At 34.5% G+C, this 18,101-nt stretch overlaps 1 protein-coding gene and 1 pseudogene across 3 annotated transcripts; both read right to left on the reverse strand.

Moving 5' to 3' along the window:
- Positions 1 to 1,471: 1,471 nt before the first annotated feature.
- Positions 1,472 to 1,586, reverse strand: LOC117276025 (U6 spliceosomal RNA; annotated as a pseudogene).
- A 2,150-nt stretch (positions 1,587 to 3,736) lies between these two features.
- LOC104092885 (probable sugar phosphate/phosphate translocator At3g17430) lies at positions 3,737 to 17,732 on the reverse strand. Of its 3 annotated transcripts, none has more exons than XR_011414073.1 (11): positions 17,314 to 17,732; positions 15,834 to 16,176; positions 14,011 to 14,118; positions 13,378 to 13,409; positions 13,247 to 13,297; positions 12,172 to 12,233; positions 11,825 to 12,086; positions 10,889 to 11,154; positions 10,719 to 10,813; positions 9,748 to 10,034; positions 3,737 to 3,882 (listed from the first exon to the last, which is right to left on the reverse strand). XR_011414073.1 is itself a non-coding variant. In XM_070195731.1 (11 exons), exons 3-11 carry the CDS (start codon positions 15,918 to 15,920, stop codon positions 9,852 to 9,854), a joined length of 1,146 nt encoding a protein of 381 aa, XP_070051832.1. In that variant the 5' UTR covers positions 15,921 to 15,987; positions 16,023 to 16,176; positions 17,314 to 17,732; the 3' UTR covers positions 9,338 to 9,851. The 3 variants fall into 3 exon arrangements, 2 of the variants coding, with proteins under 2 accessions (XP_070051832.1, XP_009596870.1); XM_070195731.1 differs by lacking the exon at positions 3,737 to 3,882 and having other exon boundaries at positions 9,338 to 10,034; positions 15,834 to 15,987; positions 16,023 to 16,176; XM_009598575.4 differs by lacking the exon at positions 3,737 to 3,882 and having other exon boundaries at positions 9,338 to 10,034.
- Between the last annotated feature and the right edge of the window lie 369 nt (positions 17,733 to 18,101).

Below are 18,101 nucleotides of genomic sequence, written 5' to 3' on the forward strand. Positions count from 1 at the left end.
CCTCTCTTGAAACTAATGTGTGGGTATTTATGGGAATTTGGTTTGCCGTTCATATAATAACTCTTCAAAAACAGGCGCGATTTCCAACTATTTAAGAGAGAGAAGAAAAGGAATGAGAAATAGAGGCCGGTGTTTGGTACTTCAATGTACTGTATTTAAAAATTTGTGTATTCGATTTACAATTTCAAATATCATACCAAAAAGTAATTCGATACACTTCATTATTTTTTCTGCTTGGTTCGCGGTGTATTCTAATTCAGTATTCCTTTAGTACTGGGTTGAGATCTGTATTCAATCCAAAATAGTTGCACTAAGACTTGAGATCTGTATTCAATCCAAAATAGTTGCACTAAGACAAGTGTTACGTTTCAGAAGGTGCAACTTATTGCTCAAGGATTCATAATCTCTGTATATATAACAATATATTGCAATCAGTGACCCACATTCCCATAAATATTCATCAACGGGGAGTTTATTGATGGATCGTATATCATCCTGAATATGCACAAGGTAATTTCCTTGTCTAGTTAGGCTGGGTTAAAGGAAAATGCTAAACAAGTTTTTATAGTTACAGGAAATACTTACCGAAAAATCAAAACTTGAATATCGAGATCCGTATCGAAGTACTGAACAACCAAAAATTTCACACCGGATAACCGAAGAACCGATATCGAAATACCGAATTAACTCGGTTCGGTCCGGTCCGGTTTTTAGGTTTTTCGGATTTTATGCCCATCCCTAGAAAAAAAGGGAAAAATCGACTAGAGAGTATAATTTTATATTTACTTTTTTCCGGGCGTATTATACTCTGTCCATTTTAAAATGTTTTGACAAACTCCATATTATACTATAATATAATTTTTACGTACTATTTTTTAATTTGAAGTCTTCTAACTTAATGTAACGTTTTTGCTCTTTCAAATTAATCTTTTAATATTTTCTTTTACCGCTATTTGTTTAATTTACACCATGACTGTAAGGGCAAAGTTACGATATCCGAAGGGTGGTGTTGAAAAATTAAATTATATATATATAAAATACTAAATTTTAGAGGTGCATAATATATATAATTAACACTCTTTGTCAGAGAATGTTTTTCGCTTTTTTCAATAAACACCCTTTCGGAATTTCTCGCTTCGCCGTCAGACTAGTTAAACCAGTATCACTTTTGATTCGTGTAATCTTAATCTATTCTCTTGCAATCAGATTGTGTTTCCATCATTAACTGTTGAATATGTACATATGCAAATTTTACTCAACCTTTCAATCTTTTATTTTACATAGAAATTGTATTTTTAGTAGCTTTCTTACTGCAATATAATAGTCTTTCCATGTCACTTGATTTTTGCAATTGAAATTAAATTATATACATTCAACATACCTAACTCAACATTCTTAGGTAATAATCAAATAAAAAAATTGGAGGAGAATTGATGATTTTATTTCAATTACCTTGTATTATTTAAATGGAGTAACTTAGAACCATTTCTCAATTTGCACGTGTCAATCCTTGGGCAAGGCGTGCTTATCTTCTCTAAATCGTTTCAATTTTATGAAATGTCCTACTTTACTATATTTAGAAAGGCAAAGGGCCAAATATACTCATTTATTTTCGAAATGGTCTAAGAATAATCTTCTTTATACTATTGGGTTATCTATACCCTTTCCGTCATACTTTGGAACAAATATACTCTTACTTTGGATGGAGTGTCACGTGGCAACACCATATAAAAACGACCCATTTTTTTTTACCCGATCTGTTTTAAAAAATCCACCACCCGACCAATTTTAAAATTCAGTTTTTTTAGCTTTTTTAAAGCATATATTTTGTAAAAACTGAAAAAAAATTTTGTAAAAACTGGAAAAAAAAAAAAGAATTTGCAAAATATATATTTTTAAGTTTTTTCGATTTTTTTTAAAGTATTATTTTTGTAAAAACTGAAAAAAAAATTGTAAAACCTGAAAAAAAGACTCTCCTAAAGCAGTGGACTACACATGCATTAGTTTAAAAAAAATAAAAACATTTTGCAAAGTCTTTTTTTTTCAGTTTTTACAAAAAAAATACTTTAAAAAACTGAAAAATATATATTTTGCAAATTTCTTTTTTTTATTTTTTCAGTTTTTATAAAATAAAATTAAATTAAAAATGCTTTAAAGTAAAAACTGAAAAATATATATTTTGTAAAAACTGGAAAAAAAAATTACAAATATATATATTTTTCAGTTTTTTCAATTTTTTAAAGTATATTTTTGTAAAAACTGAAAGAAAAAAAAGATTTTGCAAAATATTTTTATTTTTTAAAACTAATGCATATGTAGCCCACTACTTTAGGAGAGTCTTTTTTTTTCAGTTTTTATAAAAAAAATACTTTAAAAAAACTGAAAAAACTTTAAAATATATATTTTGCAAATTCTTTTTTTTCAGTTTTTACAAAAATAAATTCCAGTTTTTACAAAATATATGCTTTAAAGAAACTGAATTTTAAAACGGGTCGGGTGGTGGGTTTTTTAAAATGGATCGGGTAAAAAAAATGGATCGTTTTCATCTGGTGCTGCCACGTGGCACTCCATCCAAAATAAGGGTATATTTGTTCCAAAGTATGACTGAAGGGGTATAGATAACCCAATAATATAATGAGAGTGAAAGGGTATAGATAACCCAATAATATAATAAGAGTTATTCTTAAACTATTTTCGAAAGTATATGAGTATATTTGGCCATAAATCATATTTAGAACGGTGGTCATACATTCACAACTTAATGTAACATTAGACTCGAGTGGTGGAGCATTTGAGGCTGCATTGTCATTAAATAAGGGGTACCCTACAACTGAAAAGTAAAGTTGTCCTCAAGATAACTTTTTGAACATCAAGGCCCCACTTAAGCATAAGTTTGGAATATAATATTCTAAATTTAAGATAAATTAAAGTTTATTCAGCGTATGATATCAGTTGGAAAGGAATTACGACCAATTTCCACCCAAAATTTGATTAAAGGATAGTCAAGAGCCGAGTTTTGTTGTGCGGATGCCGAGAAAGGTGGTAAAAATGTTTACTAAAAGAAAATGGCAGTAAATTTGCAGCAAAAAAGAAAAAAGGATTATTCTGAAAAAAAAAAGGTTTATAATAATAATAAGAAACTATTTTCTCTCACAATTATGCAATTTTAGCAGGACTTAGTTTGGAGCTAAGCCCTTCTATTAGAAGTGGTCTATAAATTTCCCACAACTAAAAAGCAAAAAGGTAATTTTTTGATACTTCAACTTCTTTTCCTGCCAACCAAACGGTAGAAATCTTAGATTTTACCTCACTGACAAGTATAAATTACACTGACTTATAATTCGTAGTTGAGGCATTTATACGAGTTTTTTCGGAAGGAGCAATAAAACGTTTTTCTTTGATAGCCTGAACAAGCTTATTTCATATGCCTTTAAATAATACGAAAATAAACAATAATGTGGGGATTAAGTAATAGGCTTGTCACGACCCAAAATTTTCACATTCGAACCGTGATGGCACCTAATATTTCACTTGCTAGGCAAGCCAACGTTAGAATAATATTATTTATTTTTAAAATAATTTTAAATTTATTAATAACAAAGAAACAAATGCGGAAGCAAAGTTTGAAATATAGTGAATAATTCATAAAAATAACGGTGTCTAAATACCATCCCAGAATTGGTGTCACAAGTTCACGAGCTTCTAAAATAATACAAATAAAGGTCTGAATAAAGTAAAGCTATCTGAAAATAAACACACAACTAAAGTAAAATAGGCGGGGACTTCAAAACTGCGGACGCCATGCAGTTATACCTCAAGTCTCCTTCGAGTAGCTGAAATCCGAGCAAGTCTATGGTACGCCGCCGGGACCAACTCCAAAATCTGCACAAGAAAGTGCAGAGTATAGTATTAGTACAACCGACCCCATGTATTGGTAAGTGCTGAGCCTAACCTCGACGAAGTAGTGACGAGGCTAAGGCGGTTCACTTACATTAACCTGTACGCAGTATTAATAACAACCACAAATAATAGAAATAAATCAGGTAACTCATTTATAATAATTGAAGCCAACCCAGCAGTCATAATCCATTATTATTTCAACCAATTCTGTTGCAGCGTGCAACCCGCTCTCACAATATATTCACTTTCGGTTCTGTTGCGGCGTGCAACTCGCTCCTCCAATATATTCATTTTAATCAAGTCTGTCATATATTTATTTCAATCAAGTATATATAGAGACGTTTAAATAAGTCTGTTATATATTTATTTCAATCAAGTATATATATAGACTTTTAAATAAGCCAGTTGCGGCGTGCAATCCGATCCCCCCAATATTGACTTTTCATTAAGTCTATTGCGGCGTGCAATCCGATCCCCCAATATTGACTTTTAATAAGTCTGTTGCGGCGTGCAACCCGATCCTCCAATATTAACTTTTAACAAGTCTGTTGCGGCATGCAAACCCGATCCTCCAATATTAACTTTTAATAAGTATGTTGTGGTGTGCAACCCAATCCTCCAATATTAACTTTTAATAAGTTTGTTGCGCCGTGCAACCCGATTCTCCAATATTAACTTTTAATAAGTCTGTTGCGGCGTGCAACCCGATCCTCCCATATTTTCATTTCAATCAATTTTTATTGAAGAAATTCCCCAATAAACGCAACAATTAATATAAAATCATAAGACAACAAGCATACAACAATTAGAATTTAATTATGAAACAAACAATGACAAATAATAATTTATTATAGAAATCAGGGAGAAAATAGGCAGTTTAATATTTAATATGCTAAATGTCAAATAACAATTAAAACACATAATTCAAATAGCATGTAACAATTAATGCAGGAATTCAAGAATTAATATTTTGACAAAGAATAAGAGAGAAACAATTATTATAATAATTAATTTATGATTAAAAATAATTTATGATTTTTCAAGTAAGCAGGCAAACAATTAATTTGACGACGTATAGACACTCGTCACCTCGCCTATACGTCGTTCACATGCAATTCACATAACAAATAATTTAAGGGTTCTATTCCCTCAAGTCAAGGTTAATCCCAACACTTACCTCGCTTTGCAAATTCCAATTAATTATTCAACCACATCTTTTCCTTTTAAATTTGCCTCTGAAAGTTTCAAATCTATTCACAAACAATTCAATAGATTCAATACTAATCATAGGAATTAATCCCATATGAATTTACACATTTTTCGGATAAAAACCTGAAATTCAATAAAATACTCGACAATGGGACCCACGTCTCAAATGTCGAAAAAACTCGCGAAATCCGAACACCCGTTCCAATACGAGTTCAACCATACAAAAATTGTCCAATTCCGATATCAAATAGACTTTCAAATCTAAATTTCTCGTTTTTGAAAGATTTTAGAAAAAATCTGATTTTTCTTCCATAAATTCACGGATTCATGATATAAACGAGTATGAAATCATGAAATATAATCAATATAGGATAAGGAACACTTATCCCAACGTTTCCCGTGAAAATCGCCCAAAAATTCGCCTTAACCAAGCTCAAAATGACCAAAATGAGTAAAAATATCGGACTATTTGATATATACACTGCCCAAGCATTTTCGCACCTGCAGTCCCTGGGCTCGCACATGCGAGCTCGCATCTGCGAGAAAAATCTCGTATCTGCGGAAAAGGGGCTGCCAGCCAATGTCCGCATCTGCGTAATTAGCGTGCATGTGCGGACACGCTTCTGCGAGAAGTTGTCCGCTTCTGCAAATGTGCGGGTGCGTGCAGATTTTCGCACCTGTGGACTTTTGCCCAGCCATGCCCGGGCGCATCTGCGAGCTCGCACATGCGGTCAAAAATCCGCAGGTGCGATTATAACAGAAGGCAAAAATACATATTTTGCTTAAGTCCAATTCTTGATCCGATTTCAATCCGTTTCACTATCGGCGTACTCGGGCCCCCGTACGAATATACCAACAAATCCAATAACATTATACGGACTTATTCGGGGTCTCGTATCACGTCAAACAATGCTGAAATTACAATTCACACCCTGATTCAAACTTTGAGTTTTAAACTTTTCAATTTGCAAATCTCGTGCCAAAACATATTAAATGAATCCGGAATAACTTCAAATTTGGCACACAAGTCATAAATGACATAACGGAGCTGTTCAAATTTTTAGAATCGGATTCCGGCTCCGATATCAAAAAGTCAACCTCGTGGTCAAACTTGGAATCTTTAGCCTTTAAATTGCTAGTTTCGTTAAATGGTCATAACTTGAGCTAGTGACCTTCAAATTAAATTCTGGGCATACGCCCAAGTTCCAAATCACGATACGGAGCTACCAGAACTGTCAAAACACTGATCCAGGTCCGTTTGCTAAAAATATTGACCAAAGTCAACTCAGTTGAGTTTTAAAGCTCTATTTCACATTTTAATTCATTTTTCACATGAAAACTTTCCGAAAAATTTTACGGACTGCGCACGCAAGTCGAAGAATGATAAATGGTGCTTTTCAAGGCCTTAGAACACAGAATTATTTATTAAATTTAAAGATGACATTTTGGGTCATCACAAGGCGGTAGTGTTATTTGTACATAATGCCTCTTTACAATTTTGAATTTAAAAAAATGACTTTTTTAGATCTCTTATGTGTACAAGACAGATCTCTTACGTGTAAAAATAAATCTCACATGTGTAAAAAAAAGTAGAGTTATAAAACTAAAAACAAGTTTGTAATGAGCCAAAAAACCAATTGACACGACAGTGCTATTTGATGGAAACAATGTACATATATAGTTGTGCTAGTTGATTATATTAGCCTTCTCATTTTACATTGCCACTTGTTTGAAATACATTGTTTAATCTGGCAAATCTCGTCGTGTGCATCTTGAGTGATGGTGGATTAAGAATTATTTGTTGGGTTTTATTAATTAAAACTAAAAGAGGTGTGAATGATGTTGGGAAATTTAACCCTCACAAAAATAATATTCACGGTATACGACTATAATAAATGCGGATTACTAAAATACTGTAACCAACGGTAATAATAAGAGAAATAAGGACATCTAGATTTTTACGTGGAAAACCCTTCTGAATAAGAGAAAAACCACGGCCCGAGAGGAGCAACTCATTTCACTATAACGAGGATTTTACTATTTGTGGTATCGAGTAAAATACTCCAAGACCACTAAACACTCAAAAGAAATAACCCTCTTTTGATTTTTCCACCTCACTACAATACCGCTCAAACTCTCTATATTTCTCCTCACAGAGTATTTTTCTTCTTACTCTGTAAATCACTCTATTTCTCTTTGTTTTGGTGTGATTACAAATGAAGGTAGAGGCACCTATTTATAGTTGATGAATGCTCATATTGATGTATGCAATGACATCAATATTCACTTCAAAAGCTAGTTTCCTAAATTGAACTTTTAAATTGGTTGGTTTGACAAAACCAAAAGGAAGCTTCATCTTCTTTCACACGGGCCATGTGATGGATCCAATAAATGAAAAATGATGGGAAAAGAAATGGAGGGAAATAAAATTTTAAATTAGTCCCTCTTACAAAGGAACTTTATCACTCGTTGGATAGGAAGAGAAAAATCCTTGTGCTTATATAGAAGCACTTCTTCTCGCTCTTAGAGAGTTGAGAAGAGAGCAAACCTTGCGTCGTCGTTGTCGCCGCTCGCTCAACTCGGTTCGACTTTGGATTTGTTGATAATTTTTTGGACCAGATTTATTTTCCATTTCTGTCATGTAACCATTTCCGTCATTTCATATTTCCTTTCCTAATATTTTTTTCCAACAATCAAATTCGCGACCAGCCATTCCGTTTAACAGAAATTCAAATAATTTCTGTCGAATGGATACCTCTTCAAACGAACAAGCACCTTCGCACCTGTTGGGACTCAATGTTGTTGGCTATAAATAGAGAGGCTCAGCCTCATTTTTCATTGCCGAATCTGAAAATCTCTCCCCTCTATATTCTGCATTCTACATTGTTTTTCAAAGCAAAAACGTAAGCATTTTGTTTGATTTGCTCCGCTATTTGAGTTCGCCGAAATTCTGTGATTTGAAGTGCCGCTATTACAAAATAGTTATTTTGTTCTATCTTGGGAGGAATTAATTCGAAACCTTAGGCAACTGTTAGGGGATTAAATTTCTTAAGGACACACAGAAAACTTGTGGGCTCGAAATTTTCGGTTTTTGTTTTCTTAAACTAACGTCTGACTTTGAATACACAATTCTAACATTATTGCACTAGGACTACCATCCCTCCATCGTTAAAAAATAGGGATGAGTACATTGCTATTAAAACTGAATTACCAAGTCTCTTTGAAATATATTATATTACCAGTAAAATCTCAAGATTTTAGATTAACTACTGTGGCCTATCCAATTTTTCCAAAGTTTAGCACAGTATCTCTTCTTTTTACCACTTTTATATTACTTCATAACTGTAACCAGACTATTTCTACACTTGAATTCTTATCGATCTATATACTTAAAGTCAATAACAAACGGAATTTTTGAAGAAACTAAACGACAGACCAAACACTTAGAAAACTGCCATGTCGCACGATAATTCTAAATTTGGATCAATTTTCTCCTCTTTTTGTTTCTTTTGCTCGTTTTCGCAAGTACTTATATCTTCTGGCAATCTAAAAGTAGATAACTATAGTACGTATATATTGATCCATCATTTGAAGGTGCAACACAACGCACCTAAGGCGACGTGTTTAATCTCAGGTGAAGTACACGAATAGTCTTTAGCCACCAACGAGTCTAAAATTGAGCTTTGCCAAAGCTTAAGAATGAAGTTCAAGTTCAAACCAGGTTTGAAGTTAGCCTTTAGCAAAGCCAACTTCAAACCCGAAGGTCTAAGAAAGCAAAAGCAACAAGAGGTTCGGTCCAAAACCTGGCAATACATTAAATAGTTTTTAAGAACTGAATATATTTTAAATAGGGGTACTACAGGCAGCTACCTAGTGTCATTTCTACTTTAATCTCCCTACCGACCAGTCCGCTTTACCACTTTTTAGCCCATTATGTCTTAATATGTTATTCTTTATTTTGTTTGAAAACCTTGTGAAAATTATTCAGCTATCTATCACGATTGTAGCCTCTACCATCATACAACATTGTTAATTGTTATGCAAAGGAATATTTGCTTCACACTTCAATACCAACTATCTACTTTGTTCATGGTGACAGTACTAACAGCACTTCCAAATATGCCAAAAGAACCAGTAGCAGAATATCTGTCCATTTGACACTGAGGATTTTGTCCCAACCGTTGCAATTATAGCGGATAGAAAAATAAATATAATATGACTAGCAAGATAAAATTGAACCTTTCATGTTAACCCACATTAGCAGTTACTTAAGTTTCTCCACAAAGAAAGAAAACAACTGGATACATAACTCAGTTTAGTGTAAGAGACCCATACAAAGAGCCTTCAAGTACTGTCAAGTTCTACACCTAAGTCCCAGTAAGTTGCTCCATGGCACAATGAAAATTTCGGCTAAAAATTTACGGCTAACATTTTCTTTCCCAAGGCATAATCAAATAACTCAACAATGGATGTTGCGCATAGGCCTATCTCTACCTATGTGGGATTGAGAAGAGTATTATATGAGGTTAAAAAAATCAATATTTCATTGAGCATCATAAACCCTAAAACAATATTACAATAAATAACTAATATCAAGGTTAATGGAGGTAGTACTTTGCAAAGAAATGCAACTCTTACCAAAATGGTGGAGGGCGTATGCACAAGACCCGCTCTCATCAATCTGCTTGATACTCTGATTCTAACAAATGAATTCAAGATGGCATTTAAAGGATTAACGGTTCTCATGCAGAGTGGCTGCTAAGTGGGCTTCGCCCAAGATGAGAGACCCTAGTTGAAGGAATAAAGGGTGCTTCCTCATCCACTGTTGAATCCGGAGAACCATTCCTTGTACCTTTTCCTCCACCGTTCTTAGCAATATCATCTGACACATACAGATCGAATGACTTCTTCTCCATTTTAAGTTCCTATCAGAGGCAAGGTGCAGAAAGTAAATATTTTGGCACTGCTTGCAATAAAAACCATCTTAACTAGAATAAAGAATTGCATGCAAACAGAAAATTCCACATCGGATGGAGACATGCATAATTAATAAACATGAAAGCTCAAAATAAGTTTTAAAATGACTAGGAAAAAAATTGTCAGAAGATATAATTATAAGCTTATAGAACGTATTTGTTAACTGTTGATTATTAGTTTACATTCATGTGCTCTCTAGCCGAGGGTCTATCGGAGACAGCCTCTCTACCCTCCTTGGGTAGGCCGTAGGGGGTAGTTCTGCGTACACATTACCCTCCCTAGACCCCACTTGTGGAAATTTACTGGGTTTGTTGTTGTTGTTGATTATTACTTTATTAGTTTACGTATGAAGTGTTTATTCTCTAGCTCCTGCCTTATTCCTTTTTCTGTTCATATCGAAACCCTTCTCTAGACACGCTAGGATGAATTTTATATTTGGAAATTGATATTGCAAACCAGGATTCCAAAGAACCAAAAACATGGATCATATGCTGGTGATATTTTGTGCAGTTTTTATTTAAATTTTTTTTGAAAACATCAAGAAAATGATGAACGAAGAAAAAGAACAAAAACTTAAATAGAAGAGACAGTGCAAAGTCTGACACTCAAACTTGAAAGTCATTAAATCAGACCTTAGCTGTTCGTTCAGTAACACTATCTACAGGAAGTTGAACAGCTCGAACGTCCTTCATCTTCAAGTAGTTATACATCACAACACCGCATAATGCTATAGAAAACAGAAAAAGTTCATTAAGATGTTTGATCGCATAAAGCTCCCATAAATAGAAGGAACCAAGCTTACCAATGGCATAGCCTGTAATATTAAGAGTGGTTATTGTCGACTCTGGAAAAATTAGAGTTGAGAGGGCAATAAGTATCCAATCTTTCAAGACACCGGCAACTCGGATGGTTACAGCACCAGTTCTACCAATCACTAAGAAAATTGAGAAATTCAGAGCAAGAGCACAAAGTGCATTTGAAAAGAAAATCCAGAAGTTGAATTGAATTTGTGAGACTTCCATCTCAGGCTTCTCCAGAAGATACCACGGGACAAAAAGAAAGACAAAGCTGCATATTGAAACATGTAATCATAAGTAACTAGAAGAAACAGTACAGCACTTGCATGAGGCTCCAAAACAGAATAAAGACAGACATATAAAATACAGAGATCATTCTCATACTTGCTTATTATCAGGTGACACATAGCAGCAATTGCCTCGTCATAGATCTCTCACTAACTGAGGTAAACATAACTATGGATTGCGTCTATCTATGTACAGAGAACAAATTTACTTTAAAAGAACTTGCAAGCAAATACCAATCTCTCTAGCATCATTTCTACCTCTTTCGACTCCATAAGACCAGCGAGGACACAGTAATCAGTCATGCCAGATGCAGGACACAGCTAAACACATAACAACGTGCTAACAGAAATATAAAGGTCATTGCTTTCGAAAAGGTATATATTTTAGAGTCAGAAATGCATAAGAAAGAAATATGTGGTTACACCTTCCAACTTGAGCTATAACACTTGGAAGCACATACTCTCATGCAATTTGAAACTAACAGCTTTAATAGAAGTGTCATATGGAAGTGCCTCTTTCAATATCAGAAATTGACTGATTTGAGGTTACAGTGCAGTCATACAGTCATAATCTCTCTCTCTAAGAAGATATCACCTATTCATCTGCACAACATGATAGCAAATAACTCAACGAACGAGATAGAAGATGAATACCTGCAAGGAGCTATGTAATATAGGCTGGTGATAGGATTGAGAGTTAATCCCTTCTTCTGAAGCAGAACTTGAGTTAAGACCAGCCTAAGAGCCTCAGCAAATATTCCAGTGACCTGATACACTGTACCAACTACATTGAAGTGAATTTCTCCATAGGAGGATACTACAACGCCAACACTGACCAGCACCATGTTCATGAATATGTCGCATCTTAACTTGTCAATTCCACAAATAACAGCCATGACAAAGGTGGCCACTGGCACTGTCATTTCAACACAAAGCTACAGCCAATTAGTACATTCGCAAACATTGGGACAGACAACTAAAAAAGTGTTACCCAGGCATACTTAGAGCTTTCAGCATCTGGATAAAGGCTACAGAAATGAACAGATAAGCTGTGTTCCCAAACCTGCAAGAAAATAACATATGCTGCTTTTAGAAACACAATTATTAGAACTTCAATTCATGTGAGTAATGAAACATATAGGAACTCAGTAACTGAAACAATCAGTGAAACTCTCCCCAAAGAAATATTCTTTTGGCAAACAACAGTGGAAAACATCAATTAATTCTATGAGACAATAATTCACTCATTTGGCAATGATGCACAAAAATGTCTGATTTTCTTATCGCCCCAGTTCTCATAGCTTTACTATATTCCACCTCTGCTTTCCTAGACAAGTAAAGTGTCAAGGAAGAACAAGGAAATCTAACCGGCCAAAAGTCTTCCTCTGTTGTAGCACAACTAATTCAATGAGAGAAAAGTCAAATAGAGGAAAAGCATTTGGCTATATACTTGAAACCAATCAATAAACCCATTGTAACAGGTGACATACAAGGTTAAAATAAATACTTCCTTATCAAAAAGGTTGAAACAAATTCTCAATTCAGCTCAATACTAGTTCATTAACCTGAAACGTCCAAATTGCTTAGGACAGTTTAAACACTATTAGCTAGATAACCCAAAAGGTCGAGGTTTCCTGCATCATCAGAAACAGAACAAGAGAAGCAGGACTACGTTCTTTTTTCTTTACACTTTCCAGTATTGACTTCCAACAAGGTGACTGGTTAGTTGGACATAGGTCCAATGAGCAAAATTTATGCCAATCTAACACATCCTTCTTTTAAAATAAGAGCAGATGAAAATAATATCATGTAAAACAGTAAAAGTACTCTTTTAGGTTAGATTCAAGGGTATACACGGCTTCGTTGTTAGTGCATGAAAAGTAGATATCACATATCCGGAATAAGTTAACAGTCAATTTTCATATATCACCAATATGCATTCATAGCTAATCCATTTATCACAGTTTGAGCCAACCATCAATGACCCATTTACTTATGAGATTGCACAACACCTGTCATGTGGACATTTTAACCAAATGCAAACAAGACATTCAGTTCCTCAAAGTAGAATCTTACCAAAGACTTGAAGCAAAGAAAGCACTAATGGGAATGACACACGTCGCATATCTGCAGATTCAGTAATAAATAGTGAAATAAGACAGCATTACATCTGAAGACAAAGTGGATGCAAAGGAGCAAATTCTTACATTTCAAATGTCATTTTGACAGGCGATACAACCTGCACAAAAAATAAACATGAATGGAAGGAAATCAGCTGAGCCCTAGTCTTATGCATCAAATGGAATGAAAAATCGCGCACGATAAACTAATTTCCCTTCGAGTAGACGAAGAGTGAAGCTAAAGCCATCCAAATGCCAAGTTAGATATCCAAAACATGAATAAATTTATGAATTTATTTATCGTTGCAAACCCTCCCCATGCGCCCAGAGGGATCTAACATGAGGAATTCTGTAAGTGGTTCATCAGAATCACCGCAAAAACCTCTCCTCAGGCGTCAGGGGGGTTAAAAGAATATGATCAATCATTAAATAGCAAGTGCTTTCTCAGAAGTAAGCTCCCGGGAAAAGTTCGCATCAAAAGCACAAAAAAACCTTTGTGAAGTGTGATAAAGGCTGAAAAGTAACATGTGATGAGTCTCTTCAAAATCCATGACAAAAATCGAGACTGGTGAAACGTGAATGATGCATAACAACAAACAAAGAAAACATTTTTACAACAAGGTCAATAACTAATAGGTAAGCAAGAAGTTTTCATCAAAGAGCAGAGTGCAAAATGTTGCAAGAAAGATGAGACTGTTAATACCAATTACAATACCATACCTTGAAGACACGGATAAGAAGGAAAGCTACTAAGCCTGAAAAGCCCATATGAATCATTGTAAGTGTAATTGGTAATGGGAAATTGAAATATTTTGGTGAAAGAACCCACTGCAAAAACAGAAACCAGGAAACCAAAATAAGAATCATTAGCTCTTACTGATAGCACTGGCAAGATAAAGAATCAGACCTGAATGATACAGAAAAATATACTGAGCAGAATTAGTGTCTTTTTCTTAAGACGATGTTGCACTAGTGCAGAGCGGAAATGAAAACATCATACAGCAAGAGCACAATGAGAGTGAGAAAGTGTCAGTTAGTAACATGTTGCTTATCCTGGAGCATGGCTTATCCAAAGACCATCTATCTTTTCTACTTCTCCCTTTCCATGTCCTCCTTCCAAACAAGTAATTACCAAAAACTGAAGCTCCAAAATGTTAGTCCATTCCTTTTTCCCCCAAGTAAAATCTTTCCCTGCAGCATACTCAGTGAAAGCGGAGACATAATTGGACCTAAACCTACGAAACTGCTAAAGGGTGAATGGTGGAGGGAGGGAAAACGAGAATACGAGAAAAAAATAAAAAGGAAAACTTAGAAAGGAATAAATATCTAAGTGCATTCAATTTTAACATTGATGTATGGACGAACTTTCTACAGTTTCGAAAGTTTGAGATGCAACAAATATCTTATGACAGAAGATAAAGGGAACTATCATTAATTAGGTGGAAATGCTACAGACTAAAGGTTAGAGGGAAATCTATCCTCTATATTTTAATGTTAACAATAACAACTAGTACTACGTCTCAAACCCAGCTAGTGGGGACAACTACATCAAACCTCATTTTCCATGTCGCTCCATTTGGACGTCTCATTCCAATACTCAATAATTTGGAGCTCTTTAGTACTAAAAGTTATCTACATTTTCTCACATACAAATTTCTAAACAAGCTAAAAAGACTCCGAGCAAACATTTTTCAAATGTAAGTGTACAATATGATTAAGCTTGAAACCAACTAAGTAGCTGTTATTGTCCAATGGATCTTCTGTTTCTATTGTGTTCTCTTTTTAGTCAAATCTACATGAAACACCAAGAGATTGTCAGCTTTTTAGACATTTTCGTTCCATGTGATTTGAATCTATTTCATGCTCTTTTAATACCTTCAATAACCATGATTTTAAGTAAATGACTATCTTTTAATGACCATAGACCAAACATGTACAATATAATATGTGTGTGTGTGTGTGTTTTTTGTGTACAAGCATCTGACAACATCATTGGTTTTCACATCAACAGCCACTTAGATTATTACTCACACAATGGTTGGTTCCCCACCAAAATATTTTCTCTTCCTTCATGTTGTTTGGTGCGCTTGGATGGAACGCAAGAAATTATTTTCCAATTTTCGTTCAGTGCTGCATACAATAGACCCTTGTGGTCCGGTCCTTCCCCGGACCCCGCGCATAGCGGGAGCTTAGTGCACCGGGCTGCCCTTTCAGGCTAATTTTACAAGTTGATCATGGATTACCACCGGCTTGATCAAAACTTCCCATACTTTTCTTCCTCAATGAAGAAGCTAACAACATGAAAACTTAATTTAGTTACTTCTGGAAGCCAGAGGCACAATATTGATAACAGCTTGTTACTTTTGGTTGTCCTTCTCATAGGTTGCCAGAACCACAGTTTTAATCTAAAGTGTCCCCTTTTAAGTTCTGACCATATTCTATTGAGTTGCAAATCTAGAGCGTAAGACTATAACCAACGAACAGTGATCCATACAACAAATGAAGTGAAAGAAAGTCACACGACACTAGAGAAAACGAGATACCTTGTTATACAAAATAACTCCTGATGAAAGTGTTATATAGACAAAGAGATATATATACGTCAACACAAGTTGTTTGCTGATCTTCATCTTTTCTTCTATGACACTTTGCGATTTGGCTAGCAGGCCTCCAATCTGGCTAAAAATCTAACAGATGCTCTCCAATCTGGCTAAAAATCTAACAGATGCTCTCCAATCTGAAGATCAAGAAACTCAAGTCCACAATAATTTTTGCAGATAAGAGGTACACCATCAGCTCAGCTGCTGTTTATTCATTAGAAGATGATATATAATGTGCCAAGTCTGTTTCTGAATATGCTGTTATTGTAGCAGGTTTTGATAGAATCTGGAAATAAATGATAAAGTAAGGAACATTTTTTATAATAAAAAATATATTATAAGAACACCTCATTTTAACAAGGCAATTAAAACATTCTCATCAGATAAACATGGAATCAAACAAATATTGTTGATATTTTATCGACTTTCACTAGAAACGGATAACTTTGTGATGAAGAGCAAAACTTTACTGGCATCACATGTATGACATGAAAAAGAAAAACCATGATAACTGCTAAAAAAGACTGCAAATGCAACCATTATATATGACTCTGCCTCTGTGTGTGTGTCCAGAAACAAACATTAGTTAGATATGAACGAACAGAAGATCAGATGTAAAATGAACAATGTCAACTTGTCGGTCCATGAAATGCAATATAACAAGTTACCTCAAGAAGATTTGGAGACAAAATAATACAAGATAATGGCATACAGGCTAGTCAGGGTTTAAGAAAGATTGAGTCTATTAGTATGCACAAAACAGTTAGCAGCATGAATAAAATAGTTAAGACACATAATACAGCTTTTTTATATAACTTCAATGAATAATAGCTGCAGTCATTCTAGAGCATGGTGCACATTAGTATGAAATGTAGAAATTTACGAACTAAAATTGGTAGCAAGCTCAACTTCAACTTGAAACTTATCTTTCTTTTTTTCGCTTTCTGTAACTGAAACTTAGAAACTCGGCATATATTTCAAACAACTAATGATATCAAGCAGCTCACTAAGCCGGAAATTAGCAGTGTCCAGTTATCAACCATCAGCATTTTCCCAATGCTGAATAATGAATATAATCCACACAGGTAAGCATATAAGTAAATTCTAAAAACATACAGCCAACGGCGTTTAATTTAAAGTCTGCAAAGAGATTAAAGCATTGCATATGAACTACAAATGAATGATACAAATAACTCATCGCTAGAGCAAGCATGTGAGTCACGCCAAAACATAATTCAGAAGAAGAAAAAAACAATACTACCAATAATAACAATGCGCATCTGCAGCACGTAAAGTATAATAAAAACAATAAGAATAAAAATGAGAAATAAAAAATTAAGTGAGAGCATAAGAGGAAAAACTGAAACAGGGGGAAAACGACGAATCAGGTGTGAGGAATTAGAAATGGAAGTAAAGTCCTTACAAATAGAACAAACTCGAGAGGCGTAAGCACAGATCTGAGGCAAGCGAGGTAGAGAGAAAACGAGATGCGATCAATGCTCGCCCGCTCGATCTGGAATGGTTAGTTGAATCGTCTCGATTCTCGAATCCGTTGCCCTAATAATACAATTCTAAATTCGTAATGTTTATTTACCCCGTAGCAGGGGCTTATTGCGCCTAAGTGAGCAAGATCAAGCAATGTGACTGAGAGTGAAGCTACTAAAGGGGCTGAAGAGGGAGATGCAGTGTTTGTCCCAAACGTAGAGGTGCGGTTAAGACACATGCGTTTTCTTTGCCCGCTCTTACACTCCACACTCGCCAATGATAAATTTATGTGATATAGTATTACTCATAGTTTACACCGCTGCTACATAATCACGATGCTATAATATTAAACTAATGGAGTTAGATTTAGAAAAAGGGGTTTCTAACCTTTTTGCTTATTATCCGTTTTGGTAAACATCATAAGTACTTATAAGCTAAAATCAATCATAAATTGAGGTTATTTTTTGTTTGACCAAGACTTTTACAACTTTATCCCTAATAATATTTATTAATTTACAAAATATTTTTCCCAAAATAAATTTTCTAACTTTCGTTTCATTCCACATTCGTTGTTCATATTTTTCTTTACAAAGAAACTTTTTGATTTATAATATTTTGTAAAGTTTTTAAGAATATTTTAGTCATTTTAATAAAAGAACAACTTATCAGCATTTTTTCACCAAACACATCAACTGTTTTTTATTAGTTTCAGCACGTCTATCCAAA

The sequence above is a fragment of the Nicotiana tomentosiformis genome, chromosome 2 (assembly GCF_000390325.3).
Source record: "Nicotiana tomentosiformis chromosome 2, ASM39032v3, whole genome shotgun sequence".
Classification (NCBI taxonomy): domain Eukaryota; kingdom Viridiplantae; phylum Streptophyta; class Magnoliopsida; order Solanales; family Solanaceae; genus Nicotiana; species Nicotiana tomentosiformis.

What these genes read in the sequence shown, in the direction of transcription:
- LOC104092885 (XM_070195731.1), bottom strand. Translation starts at nt 15,920, where the DNA reads ATGAAGATCAGCAAACAACTTGTGTTGACGTATATATATCTCTTTGTC. An exon ending in TTCTTATCCGTGTCTTCAAG is followed by an intron (nt 13,410 to 14,010) that starts GTATGGTATTGT and finishes TTTTTTGTGCAG; the next exon opens with GTTGTATCGCCTGTCAAAAT. An exon ending in CCAGATGCTGAAAGCTCTAA is followed by an intron (nt 12,087 to 12,171) that starts GTATGCCTGGGT and finishes TTGAAATGACAG; the next exon opens with TGCCAGTGGCCACCTTTGTC.